We start from the raw sequence: 26,876 nt of genomic DNA, 5'->3' as shown, positions 1-26,876 counted from the left end.
ACAGGACAGACAGGGACAGACAGGGACAGACAGGGACAGGACAGGGACAGGACAGGGACAGACAGGGGGACAGGGACAGGGACAGACAGGGACAGGACAGACAGGGACAGGACAGGGACAGACAGGGACAGGGACACAGGGACAGGACAGGGACAGACAGGGACAGACAGGGACAGGGACAGGACAGACAGACAGGGACAGGGACAGGGACAGACAGACAGGGACAGGCAGGGACAGGGACAGCAGGGACAGACAGGGACAGACAGACACAGGGACAGGCAGGGACAGGACAGGGACAGGGACAGGGACAGACAGGGACAGGGACAGGGACAGGACAGGGACAGACAGGGACAGGGACAGGCAGGGACACAGGACAGGGACAGACAGGGACAGACAGGGACAGACAGGGACAGACAGGGACAGACAGGGACAAGGTCAGAGAGGAGGACTTTATATAAACATGTTATATTTTATGTATATTTACTGTATACATGAGCGTCTTTTCAACATGTGTTTGTACAAATGAATAAAAACAAACGACTGAAGTGACTCTGTCCCACAGACTGAAAGTACAAATGGACGTGGCTAAACCGTCCTGTTTCAAACAGGAAGTGTTCATGGGGAGATTTCCGGCTCCATTTGAGTTTACAGTGAAAAATGAACTGGTCTCTGTGTATCTGCTGCTGTGTTTTATAGAATCTGTGTCTCTGTGGATGATTCTGTTTTCATCTGGACATTTACAAACATAAAATCTGTCGAAAAACAGGTTTAAAACATTAGTGCTGTTTCAACATGTTGTATTGTATTGTGTTATATTGTGTTGTGTTGTGTTGTGTTATATTATGTTGTTGTATTGTGTTATTTTGTGTTGTTGTGTTGTTGTATTGTGTTGTGTTGTATTGTGTTGTTGTGTTGTGTTGTATTGTGTTGTGTGTTGTGTTGTGTTGTATTGTTGTGTTGTATTGTGTTGTTGTGTTGTATTGTGTTGTGTTGTATTGTGTTGTGTTGTGTTATATTGTGTTGTTGTTGTGTTGTGTTGTGTTGTGTTGTATTTGTGTTGTGTGTTGTGTTTGTTGTGTTGTGTTGTATGTGTTGTGTATTTGTATTGTGTTGTGTTGTGTTGTATATTGTGTTGTTGTATTGTGTTGTTGTGTTGTGTGTTGTATTGTGTTGTGTTGTGTTGTGTTGTGTTGTGTTGTATTGTGTTGTGTTGTTGTGTTGTTGTAGTTGTTGTTGTGTTGTGTTGTGTTGTATTTGTGTTGTGTTGTGTTGTGTTGTTGTTGTGTTTGTTGTTGTATTGTGTTGTATTGTGTTGTGTTGTTGTGCGCTCACTTGTGCAGTTGTGCGAGCCTGTACTGCAGCTCCTGCGCGGCGTACGGGTTTGAAATGTCCGAGGCGATGGAGGGCGTCGGCTCTTTGGCTCCGGCGAGGTTCTGCTGAGACCCGGAGATGGTGAGGCTGGACTGGGTCAGGTTCTTCTTCTCCAGGCCCCCGTTCTGGAGGTTCTGGAGGCTCTGGAGGTTCTGGTTCTGGTTGGGGGCGGAGACGGAGGCGGAGCGCGGGACCCCGTAGTCGGAGGGAGCCTTCAGGCCGCTGTCGGAGGAGATGGAGGGGCGGGGCGTGGAGGCGGAGCTCTTACGCACCTGCACCGAGGAGGGGGCGGAGTCTGAGGAGGCGGAGACGTCTTTCTCCAAACACAAGATCTGACAAAACAAAAGTCTGTGAGTATCTGGAGCAGAGATCTACACACGCATCACGAATTTCAGACTTCCTTCCAGTGGGACGTGTCTAGTGTCAAAGTCGATCTTTTCAAGTCTTTTGAACCATATCACTTTTGTTTCTGGTTCTGATATTGTCATATTTTAGTTTTGGGATTCGGACATCGTTAATTGTGTGGTTGTTGTTTGTTCTAACAGCGGAAAACGACTCGAGAAATGTGTTTGTGAACTTCATAAATGCAAAAGTGAATCAGATGTGTGTGACTCAAACCTCCGTTCAAACTGTTTCTCTTCCCGACGGAATTGAAAAATAGTGAAAGGTGAAGGTGATGGGCAGGATTGATCCACAGGAAGAACGAGCGACGACAAAACTAAATCCCGTTTGTTAATGGAGAGGAGCAGAAGACAAACAGAAGTCCGTGTGTCGTTCGTTCATTCGTTTTTCAAAATAAAACCAAAAATAAGAAAAACGAAAAACCAACAGTTTTCTCCATTATTTGTCTCCAAAACCAAAATGAAAAAAACAGATAATGATTCGTTTTTTCAGTTTTCGATTTTGTGTTTAAATGAAGAATGGAAAAAAAACTGATAACGACCGTTTCCCGTTTATGTGACTTCCGTGACTGCGATGCCGAACTTTTGCGCTGCATACGGACTGAACCAGGACTGATCCAGGTCCGGGACCAGACCGGAAAAATCACAGCGACATCAGCAGCGGTGAAACGACGGAGACGCGCCCACGTAGACCGTCAGGTGACCACGGGCGAAAGAACCAACGCAGAACCAACTGACGCCTGATCGCGCTCGGGGTTCTCTCGGGCAGAACTAGATTCCAAGTTCTAGTCCAAGATTAGTCCTGGTTCAGTCCTTGGTTTAGTCCTGGTTTAGCCTTGGTTTAGTTCTAGTTTAGTCCTGGTTTAGACCTGGTTTCAGTTCTGGTTTTCTGGTTCAGCCCTGGTTTAGTCCTGGTTCAGTTCTGGTTCAGCTCTGGTTTTAGTTTCACCTGGTTCAGTTCTGGTTTAGTCCTGGTTCAGGGTTCTGGTTCAGCTCTGGTTTAGACCTGGTTCAGTTCTGGTTCAGTCCTGGTTTAGTCCTGGTTCAGTCCTGGTTTAGTCCTGGTTTAGTCCTGGTTTAGTCCTGGTTCAGCTCCTGGTTTTAGACCTGGTTCAGTTTTCTGGTTTAGTCCTGGTTTAGACCTGGTTCAGTCCTGGTTTCTGGTTCAGTCCTGGTTCAGTCCTGGTTTCGGTCCTGGTTCTGGTTTAGTCCTGGTTTAGTCCTGGTTTAGTCCTGGTTTCCTGGTTTAGTCCTGGTTTAGACCTGGTCTGGTTTAGTTCCTGGTTTTTAGATCTGGTTTCCAGTCCTGGTTTAGTCCTGGTTTAGTCCTGGTTTAGTCCTGGTTTAGTCCTGGTTTAGTCCTGGTTTCAGTCCTGGTTCAGTTCTGGTTTAGTCCATATACGGCGCAAAAGTTCAGCTTCTTAGTCCGGAATTTACAGCATTTTAATTTCAAAATATTAATTCAGAATTACAAAAAACCTCCTGTAAACGAGGTCAGTGTTCTAGTCTCTTCTGTTCTAGTCCAGACGGTTCTAAACACATTCAGGAAAAGTTCTGCTCGGTGGGACTTCTTTTTTTTAGCATCGATACCTGCGAGAAACGGAGGATCTAGTTCTAGTTTGTGGTCTTCTGTCCTACTCCTCGTTAAAAAGTGGGTCGTGAGCGTTTCTTTCGTGTTCGTGGAGCTCTTACCCTCAGGGCCATCTTCATCTTGAGGCTGCAGCTGGGCCCAGAGCTCCTCAGGCTGAAGCTCTTGTTCATGGTCATGTCTTTGGCCTCCTTCAGCTCCTGCAGAGGAACGGTGAGCGTGCCCAGGGAACACTCGTGCTTCTCGTCCTTCACCTGGACACGGCGAAAACAGCACGGGTCAAGCGAGACGTGTGTGTGTCAGATGCCCTCCCCGTGTGTGTGTCAGAAGCTGTTAACCCCGAAGTTTAGATCTCTGCAAACATTTTTTCTGAGATGCCGGGGGATTCCTGTCAGGAGGAACGTTGTGACTCTTGTTTTAAATGGTTAATCGCTACGGCAACGGTCCTAGTTCTTCATATTTCTGACACCCACACGTTAGTTGATTTTAATAAAAAAAACTTTAGTACATTTCTTAAAAAGTGTACCGTGTTGACTTTTCTGGCAGAGGGTCCGTCACTTCTGTCTGCTCGTTTCTATGGCGATGTCATTGCAGTGCTTGGAATGTTCCGCAGTGTGACATTAAACAGCTCTACTTTACATTTATTCGTTATTCGTGACCAGTTGAAGACTCATTTCACCAAAACACAGGATAAATATTTCTAATTTTTTTCTCCAGTTTGGCTTTTTTTTTTAGGGTTACTTTTTCAGTTCCTGGTTGGAAATCTTTTTTATTTATATATTTTTAATTTTATTTTTCTATTTTATTTATTAGATGTAAGTAAGTAAGTCTTTATTTATATAGCGCTTTCACAGACATTTTCTGTCCCCAAAGACGCTTTACAGCATTATTCATTCACTCTATACCCTGGTGATGGTAAACTACTACTGTAGCCACAGCTGCCCTGGGGCACACTGACAGAAGCGCGGAAGATGTATATATATTTTAAATGTTTCTATGTTATTTTATTATTTTTTATTATTATTTAAATTTTATTTTTCTATGTTATTTATTGAATTTATATAATTTTTTAGATTTTTCTATTTTATTTTTTATTGAGTTTTTTGTATTATATTTAATTTAATTTTTCTATGTTATTTATTGAATTTATCTATTTTTTAGATTTTTCTATTTTATGTTTATTTATTTATTTTCTTTAAAAATTTAATTTATTATTATTATTATTGTTGATATTATTATTATTGTTATTATTTTTTTTTAATTGATTTACCTGGTAAAATATTGATTAAATAAATAAATAAAATATTAAATTCCAGGTGATTTACCTACAAAAACAGACATTGTGACTGTGAGCGGGGTCGCCTCTCCACAGACATGACCTGTAACTTGGTCTGGTTTTGTCTCCATGAATATAGAAAAGTTTAATGCCACACTGCGAAACATTCCAGACAAAGCAATAACATCTCCATGGAGAAAACTGACATGACGGACGTACGTGCGGCGACGTTTCTTTTACTAAAAACTAAAACTTTTCTGTGACGTTCTGTGGTTAATCTGAACTTTGAAATCACAATCTCTGCACTTGTGTTTTTGTTTGAAACGTGTGAAGGGAAAGTGTGAAGAGTCCAAGAGACCTCGACGTCCAGCTGCTGCGTTATTGGATTGTGGACGAGGAAAGTGAAGGCCTCCTCCCACACGGGCTCGTTGGTTTTGTAACGCGTCTGAAACCAAACACACGTCAGTCACAACAGTTTGATATTTAAATGAAACACGTGGACAGGTCAGGGCTCAGGCTCGTCTCACCTTACTCTCAAAACTCCTGTGTCCCACCGTGAACTGCACGAACGGACTCGGGTCGGACGTCACCTTCTTTCCCGTCTGAAGAAGAGCAAACGTTTGGATTTTTATAAACAACCAAAACAACGACGACACGTGAAACCAAACGCTGGCTTTGGAGGATCAGATCGTGCACGTGTGTCACAATAAAACAACACTTCCTCTGCCTAGAATAACTCTGTGTTTTAGATCATTCCAGATTATCGATCCGCAAATAAACGTACTTACTTCATTTAAGTAAAGACGCCTGAAGGAAGTGGACACGACAGATTTAATGTCCAGAAATTAGAAATGAAAAACCGAAATTTGAACACAGAAATCAAGAAAAAACTACGACTAAACTAAACTAAACTAAACTATTTACAACAAAACAAAACAAAACAGAAGTGCACATGTAAAACCCGTGAGTGTGAACAGTGTAAGATTCTTGAGTGTGAACAGTGTAAATTAAGGGTGACCAGTCGTCTCTATTCACCCGGGACAGTTCCAGTTTTGCGCCTGTGTTCCCTGTCCAAGCAGATTTATCCCAGTTTTATACAAGAAATGTCCCAGGTGTCTCTATTTTTGACCAATCTGATCCTGTCGACAGTAAAGACAGACAGAAAATGAGATTAGATTAAGTAAAATTGAGAAAATCTGCTTAAAAATGACCAAAACACAAAGAAAATGTGACACATGTTAGTCATGAATGGGACGAGTGCAGAACTGTTTTTGTTAATTACAAACTCGTTTCAGAATCTTATTATTAAAACCACAGCAGCGTTCAAGTTTTTGATTCTAAAAATCTGGTCACCCTAGAGACAGTGTGTGTGAACAGTGACAGTGTGTGTGTGACAGTGTGTGTGTGAACAGTGACAGTGTGTGTGTGAACAGTGACAGTGTGTGTGTGAACAGTGACAGTGTGTGTGTGAACAGTGACAGTGTGTGTGTGAACAGTGACAGTGTGTGTGTGAACAGTGACAGTGTGTGTGTGACAGTGTGTGTGTGAACAGTGACAGTGTGTGTGTGTGTGAACAGTGACAGTGTGTAAGTGTGAGTTGTAGTTGTGTTCTCCTGGTTCTTTCTGTGGGACGTTTGTTCTGCCTGTGACATCTGTGTGTGTTTGGGTTTTTACCACAGACTCTATAAAGAATATAAACATATAAACATGGACGTTCCAAACAGGAAGTTCACATGTGGCTCTTCCGGCTCCTTCTGACTCTGGCTCCAATTCAGTTTACACTGGAATATTATTAATAATATTAGTAGCTGCTGCTGTGGCCTCTGCATTTTGGTCCTGAAGTGTTCATATTTACCCGCTCTACATGATCCTGGACATTTTATTTGGCTATACAATCGGTTAAATAAATTCCTATTCGTAATATGGAGCCTGGCTCCAAATTCACCCCTGTAAGCCCAGCATCAGTGAGCTTCATTTGACTGGAGCTGAACTTTATGGGTGACGTCACTCTCACTTAAGGTCAATTTACGGTTCAGCGTCAAATCATCTGCGTCACGACACAGAGAGTCTGCGTGGACGTGTACCCCCTACGCAGAGCCTCTGCGTCGACCGACGTGCACCTCCCAAATTTTCTAACTACGCGTTGAAACGCCGCAGACAACAGGGGAAGCGACGCAGACGATAAGAGCTGTGATTGGTCGTCCGTACCACCGCACTACAGACACTTCCTGTACTCGTCTTATACATATACATCGAAAAATTATAATAATGTTCACTGAGAAATAATGTGTTTAATGCAGCTTTGCACATCTGTGTTTACATTTTACAGAAACGACACTTAAAACCGCATGGCTAATTTGCATAAATCAAGCGCTCATAAAACATATCGCTCCTTGTGCCCTGACGCGGTTCAGCTTCTGTCAGACTCTAAAAGGACACGGCTCAGTGGAATATGAGTGTCTTTCTGTGACACAGGGATATTGTACTAATGCTGAGTTTGTTCTGTGCTTTTATCGTGTCGGAGATGGAACTTTTCAGAGATTATACGTCTGCGGGTCACACACACAGACCGTATATATGAATGGACAGATATCGTCGCCCCCTAGTGTTTTGGCAGTGAATCACTTCGTGGTGCACAGACCTCGACGCAGATCCATAAATCAAAAACGGCGGTGACAAGGCGACGGCGGCGGTGCGCGTTGAGTCGACGCAGAACTATACTTCAGCCTTGAGTCCACGTCTTTATACAGTCTGCGGGTTTTACCTGTGGGCTTCATCAAAACAGCAAAGCATCATGGTCCATGTAGTCCCTCTGTGTCTGACTGATGTGAGTGACTGATGTGAGTGACTGATGTGAGTGACTGATGTGAGTGATGTCACAGGCAGAATCCAAACAAACTCCAACATGTGACTAATGTGTGACATGTACAACACACACTGTACACACACACATATACACTGTACACACACACACACACACATATACACACACTGTACACACAAACACACACACACACACATATACACACATATATATACACACATATAACAGAGTGAGTGTGTGAATAAGTCTCCTGTGGTGAAAGTGTGACGGCCTCTCCAGACCAAAGCGATTCTTTATTTGCTGATTTATTCAATATTATGATGTTTTCGTGTTGATATTTGTTGATGTTTTGATACGGACCATCATGCACTGCTCTGATTGGCTAAAGCGCCTGTCAATCACGCCCCTCTGAGCCCAAACCTGGCTCCGTCATCTTCACATGTGTGTAAATTTCAGAAGCAGTGATCGTCAGAGTCTGTCACTGTCACCTGTCTGTCCAGGTGTGCCGCGTGTGGGGGAGGAGCTCGGTGATGTCAGCGTGAGGAGGCGTGGCGAGGGGGCGGAGTCAGTGTGGATTTGGTCTGGAGAGGTCTTTGGCGTTAGCGTGTGTTAGCGTTAGCATGCCGTTACCTTGAGGACCTTACTGACTGTGGCCGTCTTCAGAGGAGTCCAGGTGAGACAGGTGAGACAGGTGCGACAGGTGAAACACGCAGGTTAATACACCAGAGACAGGGACACAGAGAGGGTCCAGTTTATGTCGTATTCACACAAGTGCAAGAGAAACTCAGACGAGAAGGACTTTATCTTTATCTGAGACGACAGCAGCTTTAAGGTGCACGTGACACGCTTTAAAGTGCACGTGACCAGCTTTAAAGTGCACGTGAACTGCTTTAAAGTGCACGTGACCATCTTTAAAGTGCACGTGACCCGCTTTAAAGTGCACGTGACCCGCTTTAAAGTGCATGTGACCACTTTAAAGTGCATGTGACCTCTTTAAAGTGCATGTGAACCACTTTAAAGTGCATGTGACCCACTTTAAAGTGCACGTGACGGCTTTAAAGTGCACGTGACAACTTTAAAGTGCACGTGACCCGCGTGACCGCTTTAAAGTGCACGTGACCAGCTTTAAAGTGCACGTGACCACTTTAAAGTGCACGTGACCGCTTTAAAGTGCACGTGACCACTTTAAAGTGCACGTGACAACTTTAAAGTGCACGTGACCCGCTTTAAAGTGCACGTGACAAGCTTTAAAGTGCACGTGACCCGCTTCTCACTCAAATCACTAAATCAGACTAAAAATTTCACTTTTTTTCTCCAGTTTGGCATTTTTTAGGTTTACATTTTTATTTCCCGGTTGAAAATCATGACATCACACTAGGGAATTCTTTTTATTAATTGTTACAAAGCAATTAATACATAAAACTGTGGGCCAAAACTCCTCTAACAACAAATTACAATAGAAGAAAACACCTTTATCTTGTTGAAATTATGTTTAAAATTGTAAAACGTGCCGAACATTTGGACAGAATTCCCCCGTTGTGATGTCATCAGTGTCTCATTTTCAACAGATTTTCCAACTTTTCTTCACAAACTGGTTCTTGATTTGTGTTTTCCCACCAAACTCAGAGTCAAATTGATAGAATAATTAAAGCCTGTCGTCAGCACTTGAACTTTCACTTGATCTTGAATTGTTCTCGTGAATAAAGTGACTCTTGCTCTTGCAGATGTGTGGTGTTAACATCAAATAAACCAAACCCTCCACAAAGAAGAGAATGACCCAGACCAGAGACTCCCAGCACCAGACAGACGTGATCGGGTTAGTGACAGTCACATCAGGAGAGACGGGTCTTAAAGGGACGGGGACTACGGCTCATGCGGCACGAGACGTTATGTCCCTTTAAGACGAGCGACAGACGAAGATGACCCGGTGTTAAATAAATGATGAGTTTAAAGTGCAGACGCTTTGAGTGGATGATGAGACACTTAAACACACAGACTTTGTTTTTCTAAAAATGGCAGATACTTTATGATTATTTATACACGTAAAAACACAAGAAAAGACGAACTGAACCAACCACAGAACGTACAACTGTGGTCTTCAAACTTTTTCTACTCGTGCTCCCACTGAGACGCACTTTAAGATCATGTCTGTTGACTCTGAACAGATTAAATTATATAACAGTTGGAATATTTGTACTGCATTAGTTTGGTCCATCAAAACACGGTCAAAAATAAAGTTTCAGATCATCTCGATTAGAACCTGCATTAGGTTTGATCATCCAAAAGATGATTGAGGAAGAAATTTGGAAGAAAAGGGAGATGTTTTGGAGCAGACATGTCAAACTCAGGCCATATATTATTATATTTGGCCCATGAGGTCATCAAACAAGTATTAGAGCTGCCCACCGCACACAGACTATATATGAACCCGGTCAAGCAGAAGTAAACAACAAGGTCAAAAATTCAAGTTAATTCATCTGATATAAAAATGTATTGAACAGATACATATGTGCTCTAGTTTATCAAACTGTTGACCTTTTTTCTGTTCCATTTTTGGTTCTAAAGTTCCATATGTTTTAAACAGACCATGTATGAAACATGGAACAAAAATTATTTCCCAAATTTCAAAGACCTGAAAATCATGTAAATAAATGGATGTATTTCATCATATCTTGTGTTATTCCATCTTTGAACTGTTGATGAAGGGACAGGATTTTTTTTAAAAAAGTATTTAAAATGATAAAAATGTTCTTGGAAGGACTGACATATTTTATAGAAATAGTTTCCTTTCATTTTGAAGTAATATTAAAGTATTCAGAAGAAAAAAGCGACAAATGATGTAAAATCCTGCACCTTCTACTTGTTTGTACAATTTTCCCTCCGTTACTTTTCCCTCCGTTACCATGACTTTCTTAATAAAAAATCTCATGAGTCAAAAAGTCAGAGGTTTTTCAACCTAATCTTGTACCATATGGTAGAAAACTATATGAAGCAAATATTCAAACCAGTTTGTTAAGGATATGTAAGTGAGAACCAAGAGTTATCACTGTTTGGATTTATTGACCAAAAAGTGCTGCATATTTCATTCCCTCCGTTACCGACATGAGTTTTTAAATTTTTTGTCTTGAACTTGAAAGAATCTCACAGGTTTAACTTGACCCTGTTGGAGTGTAACTCTTTCCTACATTCTGATACTTTACTTATTTCAATAGTTCCTCTAGTTTCTGAATAAGAGACATTTGAATGTCAAAAATCTGACCCTGTTTCCCTCCGTTTCTGCTTGACCGGACACATATACAGACTATAGCAGGACTCTCCAAACTGAAGCTCAGGAGCGAGTAAAGAAGCTCGTCAAAGTATTTCTGAATTATCTCACTGTGCTGAATAACAAAACTGTGGTTAATCACACGTATTGTACATGTGTCATTTTGAAGCCCGACCTTTGTGCTCTAATAAATGGACAATAGTTTGTTTTACAGGCGTCAAACTGAACCCAAAGGCTCGTCCTCTTTCTTTTAATCGTCTCAATTTCTGGCAATTGCTAAAATGAGAAGCCCAGTTTTTAATTTTGGCCTCTGTGAGTTTGAGTTTGACTCTCCTGGTTTAGAGGTCGCTCAGGCTTCATGAAGTTTCCTGGAAATGGACTCATTTTGTGTTTTCAGCGTTTGCCGAGCCGACCTCCTGAGAGAAACAGCGACACAGTCAAGGTCGAAGGTTTGTGCTTCATCGGACAAGAAACGTATGAAGTAAAGCAAATATCAAGTTAAAACATTTTGAGGAGTTCCCCGGAGCAGACGGGGCTGATGATGAGACTTTCAGACGGTGATAAAACTGTGTTCAGGAAAGTGTCCGTGATGTTACTGAAACGAGCTGAAGCTTATTCAAGATTTGAACTCTAGCCGAACAAAAGAATGAAACTCAGAGACAGGAGTCACAGGCACAGACACATTTTTAGTGACTCTAAGTTAGTTAAGTAGTGACTCAACTTTTATGGATGTTCTAAGTCATTTTTATGCAAGTTTCAGTTTGTGTTTGCAGAATAAAATGACAAATTATTGGAATAATCCTGATTTATTTAGTTCTCTGTTAGAGTTTAGGCTGTAGGGACATTTTCAAAAGTCTGGAGCAAACTCTAAATATGAAATAATTCACATCAAATTTGTACCCAAATATGTTGGTGAGATATGGAACCAAATGCAGAGTTCTAATTTAGAGAATCTACAAAGATAAAAACGTTTGGACCCTGATGTGCGTCACTGTTAAAGATTTGGGCCTGAGAAACTCTAACCATCCAGCAGAGGGCGATGTTTCCTCTAACCCGACCTGCTGCGTAAATACACATGAAGATTACACAAAGATTTTTTATTTTTTTAATATTTCAGAGCAAAGAGGTGAAAAAGGAGCTGCACTGCTCTGATTTTATCTGCACTAAAACAGAGTCATGGGTGAGTTTGTAATAAATTAAAATGAAATAATTTGGGGGAAATGACCAAAACTGGTCCTTTACATCTGTCATCAGTTTCTCCAGATTTTTAAAGAATTGGTATTGGTATCGGCCATAAAAAAAATAAAATAAATAAAAATAAAATAAAATCATATTGATTGATCAAGTTTTAGTGTCGATTGGTTTTTTGGGGATTGGTTTTTCTTACCTTCTCACGACCACAGAGTGAACGAATAAAACAACTGGAAAGTGTCTCTGAGTGTCCACAAAACTCATCTGTTATTATTAATATTATTATTATTATTATTATTTTTTTTTTTAATTTGTATTAATTTGTGGTGAGTTTCAGACGAGCTCAAGTTGAATTCTCACAAACACCACAACATGTTTTTATAAAATAATGACAGAACAGATGCACACGTGTGTTTTACTCAAACGCTTCACTCCTGTTTTTAGTTTTTAGTTTGAGTTTTTAGTTTGAGTTTTTAGTTTTTGTTTTGTGTTTTTAGTTTTTAGTTTGAGTTTTTAGTTTTGTGTTTTTAGTTTTTGTTTTGTGTTTTTAGTTTTTGTTTTTAGTTTTTTATTTTGTGTTTTTAGTTTTTGTTTTGTGTTTTTAGTTTTTAGTTTGAGTTTTGAGTTTTTCGTTTTGCCGTCGGGGCATCAGGTTTAAACTCACAAAGAGACTTCTGTAGAGAGACGACGTGTTCTCACAAAACACAAACCCAGAGACTCTGCTGTGGTTCATCTGAACTCCACCAGACGCACTAACACTCTCAAACACCGACTACAGACAGGAGGGAGGAGAAGAGAGAAGAGAGGAGAGAGAGAGAGAAGAGAGAGAGAGAGAGAGAAGAGAGAGAGAGAGAGAGAGAGAGAGAGAGAAGAGAGAAGAGAGAGAGAGAGAGAGAGAGAAGAGAGAGAAGAGAGAGAAGAGAGAGAGAGAGAAGAGAGGAGAGAGAGAGAGAAGAGAGAGAGAGAGAGAGAGAGAGAAGAGAAGAGAAGAGAGAGAGAGAGAGAGAAGAGAGAGAGAGAGAGAGAAGAAGAGAGAGAGAGAGAAGAGAGGAGAAGAGAGAGGAGAGAGAAGGGAGAAGAGAGAAGAGACGGGAGAGAGAGAGAGAGAGAGAGAGAGAGAGAGAGAGAGAGAGAGAGAGAGAGAGAAGAGAGGAGAGAGGAGAGAGAGAAGAGAAGAGAGGAGAGAGAGAGAGAGAAGAGAGAGAAGAGAGAAGAGAGAGGAGAAGAGAGAGGAAGAGAAGAGAGGGAGAGAAGAGAGAGAAGAGAAGAAGACAGGGAGGAAGAGAGAAGAGACGGGAAGAGAGAAGAGAGGGAGGAGAGAGGGAAGAGAGAGAAGAGAGAGGGAGGAGAGAGAAGAGAGAGGAGAGAAGAGAGAGGGAGAGAGAGAATAGAAGAGAGAGAAGAGAGAGGGAGGAGAGAGAAGAGAGAGGAGAGATGAGAGAGGGAGAGAAAAGAGAGAGAAGAGAGAAAAGAGAGAGAAGACAGAGAGAGAGAGAGAGAAGAGAAGAGAGGGAGAGAGAAGAGAGGGAGAAGAGAGAAGAGAGGGAGAAGAGAGGGAGAAGAGAGAAGAGACGGGAAGAGAGAAGAGAGAGAGAAAGAAGAGAGGGAGGAGAGAAGAGAGAGAGAAAGAAGAGAGGGAGGAGAGAAGAGAGAGAGAGAGAAGAGAGGGAGGAGAGAGAGAAAAAAGAGGGGGGTGAAAGAGGAGAGAGGGTTAGAAAAGAAGCAGGATGGAGAGAGAGAGAGACAGGAGCACGAGGAAAAAGAGGTGAAAGAGGAAAAACAGGAGAGAGGAGGAGAAAAAGAACAGGGTGAAGGAATAGAGAAGAGAAAGAGGAGAGGGAGACAGAGAGATGGAGAGAGACGAGGGAGAAAGAGAGAAATGGGGTGGGGAGAGGAGAGAGAGAAAGAGTGAGACGAGTAGAGAGGAGAGAGGAGAGAGAGAGAGAGAGAAAAACAAGGTGGGATGAAAGAAGAGGGAGAGAGAGAGGAAAAGAGGGAGGTGACAGAGGGGTGACAGGAGAGAGAGAGAGAGAGGAAGAGAAAGAGGTGAAAGAGGAGAGAGGGGGAGGGTGGAGAGAAAAGAGAGAGAGAGAAAGAGAAGGTAAAGGGTAAAGAGAGAGAGGAGGGGAGTTGAAAGAGAAAAAAGAGGGAGCAGGGTGAAAGGAGAGAGAGAGGAGTGAAAGAGAATAGGGAGAGAGAGAAAGAGAGAAAAGGAAGGTGGGATGAAGAGAGAGAGAGAGAGAGAGAGGAAGAGGGGGTGAAAGAGGAGAAGGAGAGGAGGGAGAGAGGAGTGAGGAGACAGAAGATGGAGAGAGACAAAGAGAGAGAAAAGAAGGAAGTGGCGGAAGTAAGTGAAGAAAGGTAGAAAGACAGAAAGGAGGGATAAAAGAAAAAAGAACGGAAGAGAGAGAAAGACAGAAAGAGAGAGATCAGGACAAAGACACAAACACCGAAAAAGAGAAAAACAGAGAAAGAACAGAAAAATAAAGAAAAGGAAAAAACAAACTGACTCCAAACAAACTTAAACTCAACGTCCTTTTAAAGAACCAATATTTACTCTTTCTGAATTCACTTTTTTCCGCGTTTTTTTGTTCAACCTTAAATCAGCGAAATCAAAACATGCGACAATTTAATTAAACCGAAAAAAAAAATTACAGGGATTTTGATTGAATTAAAAACATGCAGAATCATAAAGATCAACGTGGCTCCTGATTACGGAGAAATCTGTGAAAAATCAACGTTTGTTTTTGGTTTGGTTTTTTTCGGGAGGGGGCGGGGCTGATCACAGGAGCGTGCAGGGGGCGGGGGCGGGGGCAGGTGCGGGCGGGTGATACTTACGGGCAGGTTTCGCGCTGAGTCGAGGAAGACGATGAGCAGGGCGGAGGAGAGGCCGTCGTTGGCGTGGCCTCGGTGGGCCCGGATCCCCGTCAGGACCTGAGGACGATAGGGTTAAATTATTATTATTTTTAATTTATTTAACCTTTATTTAACCAGGAAAAAGTCTGATTGAGATTAAAAATGTCTTTTTCAAGAGCGTCCTGGCCAAGAGTTCACAAAACTGTTTCAAAACATATAAAAACAAACATACAAAACATTCAATAAAACAGAACAATCAACACAATTCAAAGATCATTAAAACAATTACACCCTGAGGAGTCCAGGTCTCTGTTTTTTAAAATCTGTTTAAAAGATTCTAAGGAGACCAGCTCCTTTAACTTCAGATCATTATGACAAAGGAGCATAAAACTGAAAAGCTTCTTGCCAAACTCAGACTTTACTCTGGGAACTGACAATAAAACCAAATCGTGTGATCGCAGACTGTTGGCCCCAGAACTTTTCTGAACTAAATGCTTCTGCAGATAAGACGGGAGCAGATCAAGAAAACATTTATAGACCAACAGGTACAAGTGTCTGAGCCTCCGTGTGGCTCAGGAAGTCCAGCCACACGTGCAGACAGAACACACAGGTGTGTGAACTCTGACCTGTGATGAACCTCAGAGCTCCAGGTGAAGTGTGTCCAGAGTCACAGACTCTGAGCAGAAACATTCATATAAACATCATCACCACAGACCAACAGCCACATCAGTGTGACGTCTACAAGCCTCTTCCAGCCTCACATGAAAGACAGGGACTAATCCTATAAAAGAAACCTAATTTCACTCTCAGTTTTTGAGTTAATTGCTGTAAGTGAAACGTGAATGAAAGTGAACTGTCGATCCAAAGACCAGATACTTGTACTTGTACTTGTACTTGTACTTGTACTTGTACTTGTACTTGTCCACTTTGTCAAATTGAGCACCTTGGAAAGTAGAGATTCGAGGAAGATCTGAGGGGAGTGTTTTGACATTTGAAAATAACATTGATTTAGTTGTAAAGCTGCACTGTGTAACTTTTCTGGTGATCACTTTGGGAACACAAAGCCAGGTTATGGGTCAGATCTGCGCAAAGGCAAGCCCAACCTCAAGTAAGAATGCAGAGTATTTTAGAGTATTTTAAGCCATAAAAACACCTGCAGTTGAATAAATATTTGTGTTTTTAAGTTTAATGCCACACTCTGGAACATTCCTGGCAAACCAAACCCGGGCAGTAGTGTCACCTCGACCAGAGATTTACCACCAAATAAAAACAAGGACACACGAAAACAGATGAAAAAACAATCATGGATCACATCATCAACACCAGCGAGAGTTTGGACTTGTACAAGTCAGTATTTATATGTACCAAACTCTGACACAACATGGATCTGCTGAGGAGAAGACGACAGAGACGCTGAATACAAAGATATTATCAGGATAGTTAATTTCATACGTGATAGTTTCAACTGCTCTTAGTTTGTTTATTTTCCCGTGTGTAGTAGTAGTAGTAGTAGTAGTAGTACTCCTAAACACTTGTCTTTGCCAGGTCATGTGACCTGGATGTCTTCTGTGTCGTTCACTTAGAAAAACTTTGGTTTACTTGGTTCTCGTTCAAACGCTCTGATTTCCGGCGTGAACATGAACATGAGTCGTTCAAGATCAGGTGCAGGAATTGGCACAGGCACGATTCTCTGTCGGCCTGAAAACATCTTGTGATGAACTTTCTAGAACAGACATGCCCAAACTACGGCACGGGGGCCAAATGAGGCCCTCAGACAAATTTTTCTTGGCCCTCAGTCTTCCAGGTGAATTGGGCCCAAATGACCATGAATCAATTAAAAAACAATAATTTTTTACTGCAAGTTTTTTGAAAATCTACCTTGATAAAGCAAATATTTCATATTTAGTGTTGTGATTTTAAGGATCGTAGCATGAATAAAAACTGATGGTTCATTCTAACATGTTAAACCTGCACATATTTAAATTATTCACTGTACTGAGCATCAGTTTACAGTCTCCATCAGTCTCTGCTTCATCTGTGTTTAGAAATGTGGCCCTTGATGAAAAATTTGGACACCCCAGCCCTAAAAGATATAAAGTGTTAAAAATGGAAAAAAAAAACCCCCAACTTGGTGCATCTTTACCATGTTACACCAAAAAAATGAAACACTCATCAACATAAAATGGACAGTTTTAGAAAATCTAAAATGTGTGATGAGGTTCAGTCTTATTTTTGCAAAATGAATTTTTGAAAAAGTGGTGAAGACACTTTCAGAAGCTCACTAAATATTTTTAATGACAAAACTATAAGGAGTTAGGAGCTAAAATTTGTGATTTTCCTGTTGGAAAGAGTCTGAACCTCGAGAAGTTTTTCAGTCAAATCAGAGATGGTCGAGCGAGGACAGTCGGAGATTTGGCCTGGAACGACCCGGTATGAAACTCTTCTCTGCAGAGGCTGAAATAAACGACGTCTTCGTCAACATTTCCATCAGGATGTTTTTTAAATAGAAAAGTCCTGCAGATCCAGAGTCTTTACTGCTGCACTGCTGAAGTGTGAACTGTGTGTCACAATAACACGACACGATGCACCGACAAAAGATCTGTGTTGTTTACAGTGTTGGGAAGTTTACTTTTAAAATGTAATCCCCTACAGATTACAGATTACACACACCAAAATGTAGTTTGTAACATAATCCATTAAATTACTTAAAGTGAGTAATGTAATCTGAATACTTTGGATTATTTGATTTGTCTTGATAGTCTGAACATAAGAAGTTTTATCTGATAAAAGAAAATAAAAAGTCCAGACTTTACTGAACCAAATTAAAAATATTATTGATAGAAAATGAAGAAACACGTCCACACAGCAGGATTTAGTCCTGGTTTAGACCTGGTTTAGTCCTGGTTCAGACCTGTTTTTAGACCCGTTTTAGACCCGTTTTTAGACCTGTTTTTAGACCTGTTTTAGTCCTGGTTTTAGCCCTGTTTTAGCTGTTTTAGACCTGTTTAATCCTTTTAGACCTGTTTTTAGACCTGTTTTATCCTGGTTTAGACCTGTTTTTAGACCCATTTTAGACCTGTTTTAGACCTGTTTTTAGACCTGTTTTTAGACCTGTTTTTAGACCTGGTTTAGACCTGGTTTAGACCTGTTTTTAGACCCGTTTTAGACCTGTTTTAGACCTGTTTTTAGACCTGTTTTTTAGACCTGTTTTTAGACCTGTTTTAGACCTGTTTTAGACCTGTTTTAGACCTGTTTTAGACCTGTTTTTAGACCTGTTTTAGTCCTGGTTTAGACCTTTTTAGACCTGGTTTAGTCCTGGTTTAGTCCTGTTTTTTAGACCTGTTTTTAGACCTGTTTTAGTCCTGATTTAGACCCATTTTAGACCTGTTTTTAGACCTTTTTAGACCTGTTTTTAGACCTTGTTTAGACCTGTTTTTGACCTGTTTTAGACCTGTTTTAGACCTGTTTTTAGACCTGTTTTAGTCCTGGTTTAGACCTGTTTTTAGACCAGTTTTAGACCTGTTTTTAGACCTGTTTTTAGACCTGTTTTTAGACCTGTTTTTAGACCTGGTTTAGACCTGGTTTAGACCTGTTTTTAGACCCATTTTAGACCTGTTTTAGACCTGTTTTTAGACCTGTTTTAGACCTGTTTTAGACCTGTTTTAGACCCATTTTAGACCTGTTTTAGACCTGTTTTTAGACCTGTTTCTAGACCTGTTTTTAGACCTGTTTTAGTCCTGGTTTAGACCTGGTTTAGACCTGGTTTAGTCCTGGTTTAGTCCTGGTTTTAGACCTGTTTTTAGACCTGTTTTAGTCCTGATTTAGACCCATTTTAGACCTGTTTTTTAGACCTGTTTTAGACCTGTTTTTAGACCTGTTTTAGACCTGTTTTTAGACCTGTTTTAGTCCTGGTTTTAGACCTGTTTTAGACCTGTTTTTAGACCTGTTTTAGACCTGTTTTTAGACCTGTTTTTAGACCTGTTTTAGACCTGTTTTAGACCTGTTTTTAGACCTGGTTTAGTCCTGCTTTTAGACCTGTTTTTAGACCTGTTTTAGTCCTGGTTTAGACCTGGTTTAGATCTTGTTTAGGAAGGGGGATATAGCTCCAAATGTGAAAACAGGAAAATCCCTCTGTGTAATCCATTTATTTCAACAAAGTAACTGTAATCCAATTACCACTCACTGAAACAGTAACTGTAACTGAATACAGTTACTCATCATTTGTAAAACTGTGATAAAACTTGTTCATATTTTTAATGCATTATTTTCAAAAAAGAGAAAAAGAGACAGAGAAAAATCAGGAATAATTATATAAATGTAAATGTACAAGTCAAAATTAAATAGAAAAATAAGTCATAAAAAAAAAAGTTTTGGTTCTGACCTGGTTGAGTTTTTCTGGCGTGGGGAGCAGACTGAGCCACTCCAGCTTCAGGTGGATCTTCCCCTGACCCACGTCGTCCAGAACGAACCACTGAACACGAAAAACAGAACGGAACGATCAACCGAACGGGTCCAGTTTATCAAAATATTTAAGGTTTAACGCTCCAGTCAGGCTCAGAGGTCAGAGGTCCAATTTTAATCATTCAAAGCAGCAATAAAAACAACGAGAAGTGCTCAGATCAAGTGTACATTTTTCAGAACTTCAAAAATCGGACTCTGAGGACGACTGGAGCAGATTAAAAAAAAGTAAAAACACGTCACCTCGTCCACTTTCTGTTCCTTCTCCAGTTCGTCCAAATCGATCATCAAACTGATAAAAAAATAAAAAGAATATAACACAAATGGAGCTTTACTCCTCAAAATATTTCTACATTTATCTCGATATGGAGTAAAACTGCAAACGATTGTTTAAATAAAAACAGATTTTTTATGAATTATGATGTTTGTAGTTTGTTTGTAGTTTGTTTGTAGTTTGTTTGTATGTAGTTTGTTTGTAGTTTGTTTGTAGTTTGTAGTTGTAGTTTGTTTGTAGTTTGTTTGTAGTTTGTAGTTTGTTTGTAGTTTGTTTGTAGTTTAGTTTGTAGTTTGTAGTTTGTTTAGTTTGTTTGTAGTTTGTAGTTTGTTTGTATTTGTTTGTAGTTTGTAGTTTGTTTGTAGTTTGTTTGTAGTTTGTAGTTTGTAGTTTGTTTTAGTTTGTAGTTTGTTTGTAGTTTGTTTGTAGTTGTAGTTTGTAGTTTGTTTGTAGTTTGTTTGTAGTTTGTTTGTAGTTTGTTTGTAGTTTGTAGTTTGTTTGTAGTTTGTTTGTAGTTTGTTTGTAGTTTGTTTGTAGTTTGTAGTTTGTAGTTTGTAGTTTGTAGTTTGTTTGTTAGTTTGTTGTAGTTTGTTTGTAGTTTGTTTTGTAGTTTTGTTTGTAGTTTGTTTGTAGTTTGTTTGTAGTTTGTTTGTAGTTTGTTGTAGTTTTGTTTAGTGTTTGTAGTTTTAGTTTGTTTGTAGTTTGTTTGTTTGTAGTTTGTTTGTAGTTGTTTAGTTTGTAGTTTGTTTGTAGTTTGTTTTGTTTGTAGTTTGTTTTGTAGTTTGTAGTTTGTAGTTTGTTTGTAGTTTGTTTGTAGTTTGTTTGTAGTAGTTTGTTTGTAGTTTGTTTGTAGTTTGTTTGTAGTCTGCGTTACCTTCCCAAGAAGTCGTCTTTATCTGTGTCCTCGTCGAACAGCTCCAGCTTCAGATTCTTCACCGTCGAGTTATCATAAATCAGAGCCTGAAAATCACAATAAACAAGGATTAAACCAGGACTAAACCAGGACTGAACCAGGACTAAACCAGGTCTAAACCAGGACTAAACCAGGATTAAACCAGGACTAAACCAGGACTAAACAGGACTAAAAACCAGGACTAAACCAGGACTAAACCAGGACTAAACCAGGGTCTAAACCAGGACTAAAACCAGAACCAGGACTAAACCAGGACTAAACCAGGTCTAAACCAGGACTAAACCAGGACTAACCAGGACTAAACCAGGTCTAAACCAGGTTTAAACCAGGACTGAACCAGGACTAAACCAGGACTAAACCAGGACTAAACCAGGACTGAACCAGGACTAAACCAGGTCTAAACCAGGAATCAGGACTAAACCAGGACTACCAGGTCTAAACCAGGAAAACAGGATTAAACCAGGACTAAACCAGGACTAAACCAGGACTAAACCAGGATAAACAGGACTAAACCAGGACTAAACCAGGTCTAAACCAGGACTAAACAGCACTAAACCAGGACTGAACAGGGCTAAACCAGGACTAAACCACTAAACCAGGACTAAACCAGGAGGTCTAAACAAACCAAACTAAACCAGGACTAAACCAGGCACTAAACCAGCACTAAACCAGGGACTAAACCAGATTAAACAGGGACTAAAACCAGACTGAACCAGGTAAACCAGGAACTAAACCAGGACTAAACCAGGTCTAAACCAGGTTTAAACCAGGACTGAACCAGACTGAACCAGGACTAAACCAGGACTAAACCAGGACTAAACCAGGACTGAACCAGGACTAAACCAGGACTAAACCAGGACTAGACCAGGTCTAAACCAGGACTGGACCAAGACTGAACCAGGACTAAACCAGGACTGGACCAGGACTGAACCAGGTCTAAACCAGGACTAAACCAGGACTGGACCAAGACTGAACCAGGACTAAACCAGGACTAAACCAGGACTGGACCAGGACTGAACCAGGACTAAACCAGGACTAAACCAGGACTAAACCAGGACTGAACCAGGACTGAACCAGGACTAAACTAAGCCTGGACCAGGACTAGACCAAAGTTAGACCAGGATTAAACCAGGACTGAAACCAGGATGGAACCAGGACTAAACCAGGTCCAAACCAGGTCCAAACCAGAGCTAAACCTGGACTGGACCAGGACTAGACCTGGGTTAGACCAGGACTAAACCAGGACTAAAGTATGACTAAACCAAGACAGAACCAGGACTAAACCAGGACTGAACCAGAGCTAAACCTGGATTGGACCAGGACTAGACAAGAACTAACTCAAGACTAAAGCAGGGACAAAACCTGGGATAAAAGCAGGACTAGACCAGGACTGAATCAGACGTGGTACCTCGTAGACTTCGTTCCACTTGGGGTTGACGGTGTCGTGGATGACTTTGCTCTGGAACAGTTGGGTCCCGATCTGGATCACTCCGTACGGGTCGGACTTTCCTTTGATCAAACCTCCTAAAAACCTGTCTTTGCCCAAAAGATCCTGAGCCTCCAGGAAGTGGATCCTCAACACGCCCTGAGCAGAAGAAGAAGAAGAAGAGTCTGAAACACTGGAAAAGACCAGGACTGAACCAGGACTAAACCAGGACTGAACCAGGACTGAACCAGGACTGAACCAGGACTGAACCAGGACTGAACTAGAGCATTGAAACCAAAGTCCAACGGGACCCGACAGGACCTGCTGGAACTCGTCGGACCCTGATGGGCTCAGCCGGACTCGGACTCATCAGGGAGATAAAACATTTGAAATGTAAAATTAAAAACTGTTTAAGACCATAGAATGTTTTTCAAAATTATCAGGTTATAAAGTTAACTGGTCAAAATCTGAAGCCCTACCGTTAACTTCATACTGTCCGAAAGAACCTATTTCAGCAGGCTCATTCCAATGGGCCAACAGAAGGCATAAAATACTTGGGAATTCTATCCCTCAAAATATTAATAAAATAATTGAAAAAAATATTGAACCAGTATTAAAAAAAATTAGTTTAGACACACAAAGATGGTCATCACTAACCCTATCTCTGTGGGGTAAAGTCAATGTTTTAAAGATGAACTGTGTACCAAAATTAAATTATCTATTACAATATTTACCAATCACTATACCCAAAAATATTTTGATAAATTGACCATATTTGTAAGCAGTTTTTTTTTGGAATGGGAAACGTCCCAGAATAAAAACTGACTAAAATGCAAATGCCAGTAAAGAAAGGAGGCTTGGGCCTCCCTAAACTAATTCTTTATCATTATGCCTTCTGTCTGAGACACATTGCTCAATGGGCATTGCCACCTGAACGAGCCCCTCCATGGATGGGAATAGAGTCTAAATTGTTCTCTCCACTCAGTCCAATAGATGCTCTAGCAATTAAAAAGACCCCTCAGATTAAGTCCCATCCCATTATAGCAAATCTCCTTAATGTATGGAAAAAGATTTCTCATATATTTAATTTAAATGTACATCTTAATACCGAATCTTGTATTTGGAACAATCCAAAGCTTTTAATAGATAAACAGGTTTTGTGTGGAAGGATTGGCTCACCAGGGGAATTGTTAAACTTGCAGATTTTGTATGAGGGAGATACATTGAAATCATTTGAAAAATTGACACTTGAATATAATTTGCCAAAAAATTATTTATGGAAGTATCTGCAACTTCAAAGTCTACTTAACACAGTTATTGGAAATCACTCTCCCCCTCAACAGTCAACTCTTCTATCACAAATAATTAAAAAATGGGACTGGGACATGAGGCATCTTTTTATTACAGTCATATTTTTTCAACATAAGCATCCGATGCTTTACACGTTAAAAACAATCTGGTCTTCAGATCTTAATATTAATCTGACAGACGAAGACTGGAATAAAATATGTGAAAACACAAATAAACTGTCTAGAGATGTGAAAATCAAGTTAAATTAATTTTAAATCCTGAATCGCTTCTATTGGACTCCATCACGGTTATTTAGACTCAAGCTTAAAGACTCAGAAACTGCTGGAAATGCCAAGCCAAGGAACTCTGAAGCACCTCCTCTGGGAATGTCCTCTGATACAAAACTATTGGAGGAAGATTCATGGGTGCATAAAAAATATCACTCAAAACACTTTTGAATTCACCCCTCAGCTTTATATTTTGAGTGATCCAAAAATGACTACTAGATGTCCATCATCAGAATTTATTCAAACTAGTATTATGATTGGAAAACAAATAATAATGAGACATTGGAAAGACCCAGAGGAGCCAGTGTTTCATGAGTGGTTCACAGAACTGGCTAAAGTAGCCTCTTACGAACAGATGTCATTTAATATGTCAGATCGAATTGTAGCCTACAAAAACAAATGGAAAGCATATTTGAATTATGTTAACTGTGACAATGGTGGAGAAAATTAAATTGTATGAAGTGAGGAGTAATTGTAATGCACAATGTAAAGGATTTCAGTGGTTTTCTGTTTAGGGAAATAAAAATAAAACTACTGAAATCCTGAAAATGTGTACTCTGTACAAATGTATATTCTAAAATTTGTAACGCGACTGCTTCCCCCTTTTTTTTTTTTTTTTTTTTTTTTTTTTTTTTTTTTTTTTTTGAGTTTGTGTGGGGGGGGGAAAAACAAAACAGAACATGTATATTATGATGTATATGGACAAAAAATCACTGAATAAATTACAAATTATAAAAAAAAAAAAAAAAAAAAAAACTGTTTAAGACCGACACACAGGATTTTTTCGTGTTCGGGTCAGATTCAGTCCCTGTTCTGTGGGACGAGGTTCAGTTCAGCAGGTCTGGTCAGGTTAGGTCTGGTCTGGTTTGGTCTGGTCTGGACTGGTCAGGACTGGTCAGGTCAGGTTGGTCAGGTCTGGTTTGGTCTGGTTTGGTCTGGTTTGGTCTGGTTTGGTCTGGTCTGGTCTCTGGTCAGGTCTGGTCAGGTCTGGTCAGGTCTGGTCTGGATTGGTCTGGAGTGGTCTGGTCAGGTCTGGTCAGGACTGGTCTGGTCTGGTCTGGTCAGGTCTGGTCTGGAGTGGTCTGGTCTGGTCAGGTCTGGACTGGACTGGTCTGGTCTGGTCAGGTCAGGTCTGGATTGGTCTGGTCAGGTCTGGTCTGGAGTGGTCTGGTCAGGTCTGGACTGGACTGGTCTGGTCTGGTCAGGTCAGGTCTGGTCTGGTCTGGTCTGGACTGGTCAGGTCTGGTCTGGTCTGGTTTGGTCTTGTCTGGTCAGGTCTGGTCTGGACTGGTCAGGTCTGGTCTGGAGTGGTCTGGTCAGGTCTGGACTGGTCTGGTTTGGTCTGGTCCGGTTTGGTCTGGTTTGGTCTGGTCTAGTTTGGTCTGGTTTGGTCTGGTTTGGTCTAGTTTGGTCTGGTCTGGACTGGTCTGGTTTGGTCTAGTTTGGTCTGGTCTGGACTGGTTTGGTCTTGTCTGGTCAGGTCTGGTCTGGACTGGTCTGGTCAGGTCTGGTCTGGAGTGGTCTGGTCAGGTCTGGTCTAGTTTGGTCCGGTTTGGTCTGGTCTAGTTTGGTCTGGTCTGGACTGGTCTGGTTTGGTCTGGTCTAGTTTGGTTCTGGTCTGGACTGGTCTGGTTTGGTCTGGTCAGGTTTGGTCTGGTCTAGTTTGGTCCGGTCAGGTTTGGTCCGGTCAGGTTTGGTCCAGTTTGGTTTGGTCAGGTTTGGTCCGGTCAGGTTTGGTCCGGTCAGGTTTGGTCCAGGTTTGGTCTGGTCAGGTTTGGTCTGGTCAGGTTTGGTCTGGTCTAGTTTGGTCCGGTCTGGTCTGGTCTGGTCTGGTTTGGTCTGGTCTGGTCTTACCTTGGGCACGGGGAAGCGCAGTTGGGAGAGTTGGGCGTCTCCCACCAGAGGAATAGTGATTTTATTTGGAAGAACCAAATACTGACAGAGGATGTCCTGGATCAAGCCGTCACTCAGACCACTGAAAAACACACAACCACTTTACTACAACATACTGCAGTACTACAACATACTGCAGTACTACATACAGTACTACTACTGCAGTACTACTACATACTGCAGTACTACTACACACTGAAAAACACACAACGACTTTACTACAACATACTGCAGTACTACAACATACTGCAGTACTACTACACACTGAAAAACACACAACGACTTTACTACAACATACTGCAGTACTACAACATACTGCAGTACTACTACACACTCAAGTACTACAACAACTTTACTACAACATACTGCAGTACTACTACACACTCAAGTACTACAACAACTTTACTACAACATACTGCAGTACTACTACACACTGTACTACAACATACTGAAGTACTACAACACACTGTAGTACTACAACAGACTGCAGTACTACAGTGTACTGACAGTACTACGAAGGACTGTAGTACTACAGTGTACTCACAGTACTATGAAGGACTGTAGTACTACAGTGTACTGACAGTACTACGAAGGACTGTAGTACTACAGTGTACTCACAGTACTATGAAGGACTGTAGTACTACAGTGTACTCACAGTATTATGAAGGATTGTAGTACTACAGTGTACTCACAGTACTATGAAGGACTGTAGTACTACAGTGTACTCACAGTACTATGAAGGACTGTAGTACTACAGTGTACTCACAGTACTACGAAGGACTGTAGTACTACAGTGTACTCACAGTACTATGAAGGACTGTAGTACTACAGTGTACTCACAGTATTATAATAAACTTTTATAGTTCATTTTAAGAAAAACAGCTGGACTTAAAGCTGCAGTGTGTAACTTTGTGATCTGGCGTCTGTCACCTGTTTGGTTCTTTGTCTCTGTTGTGTCTGGAATGTTCCACAGTGTGACTTTACACAGCTCCACTTTACATTTATTCAGTTAAAGATGGAGCAAGAACTGGACCTGACCTGGAACTTGGTCCGGTTTAGTCTTCATGAAGATAGAAAAGGTTTAAAGCCACACTGTGGAACATTCCAGACAAAGCAACATCTCCATGGAGAAAAACACATTTGACAGAACCTCCACCAGAAAAGTTACACAAAATAAAATCAATAAATTCTGGTTGATTAAAAAAAAACTCAAAAAGCCACGTGAAGTTCAGACGAGTGGCCTGTAGGTGTCAGTCTAACCCCACAACAACTAACCCTAACTAAACCAGGACTAAACCAGGACTAAACCAGGACTAAACCAGGACTGAACCAGGACTGAACCAGGACTAAACCAGGTCTAAACCAGGACTAAACCAGAACTAAACCAGAACTAAACCAGGACTGAACCAGGAACTGAACCAGGACTAAACCAGGACTGAACCAGGACTAAACCAGGACTGAACCAGGACTAAACCAGGACTAAACCAGGACTAAACCAGGACTAAACCAGGACTGAAACCAGGACAAACAGAGATATGAACCAGGTCTGGATCGGGACATGGA

General features: G+C 41.0%; 1 protein-coding gene across 1 annotated transcript in view; it reads right to left on the bottom strand.

Annotated features, from left to right (window-relative positions):
* LOC110172529 (extended synaptotagmin-2-like) overlaps positions 1–26,876 on the bottom strand; it is a 91,908-nt gene that overhangs the window by 11,097 nt on the left and 53,935 nt on the right. The window contains 11 exon segments of the mRNA XM_055151753.1: positions 1,333–1,703; positions 3,465–3,614; positions 4,995–5,081; positions 5,164–5,238; positions 8,091–8,117; positions 14,755–14,850; positions 19,154–19,243; positions 19,474–19,522; positions 20,379–20,464; positions 21,826–22,002; positions 25,275–25,395. Of these exon segments, the coding sequence (XP_055007728.1) occupies positions 1,333–1,703; positions 3,465–3,614; positions 4,995–5,081; positions 5,164–5,238; positions 8,091–8,117; positions 14,755–14,850; positions 19,154–19,243; positions 19,474–19,522; positions 20,379–20,464; positions 21,826–22,002; positions 25,275–25,395 (1,329 nt within the window).

This window comes from Boleophthalmus pectinirostris, unplaced genomic scaffold (assembly GCF_026225935.1).
Source record: "Boleophthalmus pectinirostris isolate CB_2022bp ecotype Guang Dong unplaced genomic scaffold, ASM2622593v1 HiC_scaffold_16, whole genome shotgun sequence".
Lineage (NCBI taxonomy): Eukaryota > Metazoa > Chordata > Actinopteri > Gobiiformes > Gobiidae > Boleophthalmus > Boleophthalmus pectinirostris.
The sequence above is the reverse complement of the archived record's forward strand: the minus strand, read 5'-3'. Positions and strand labels throughout refer to the sequence as shown.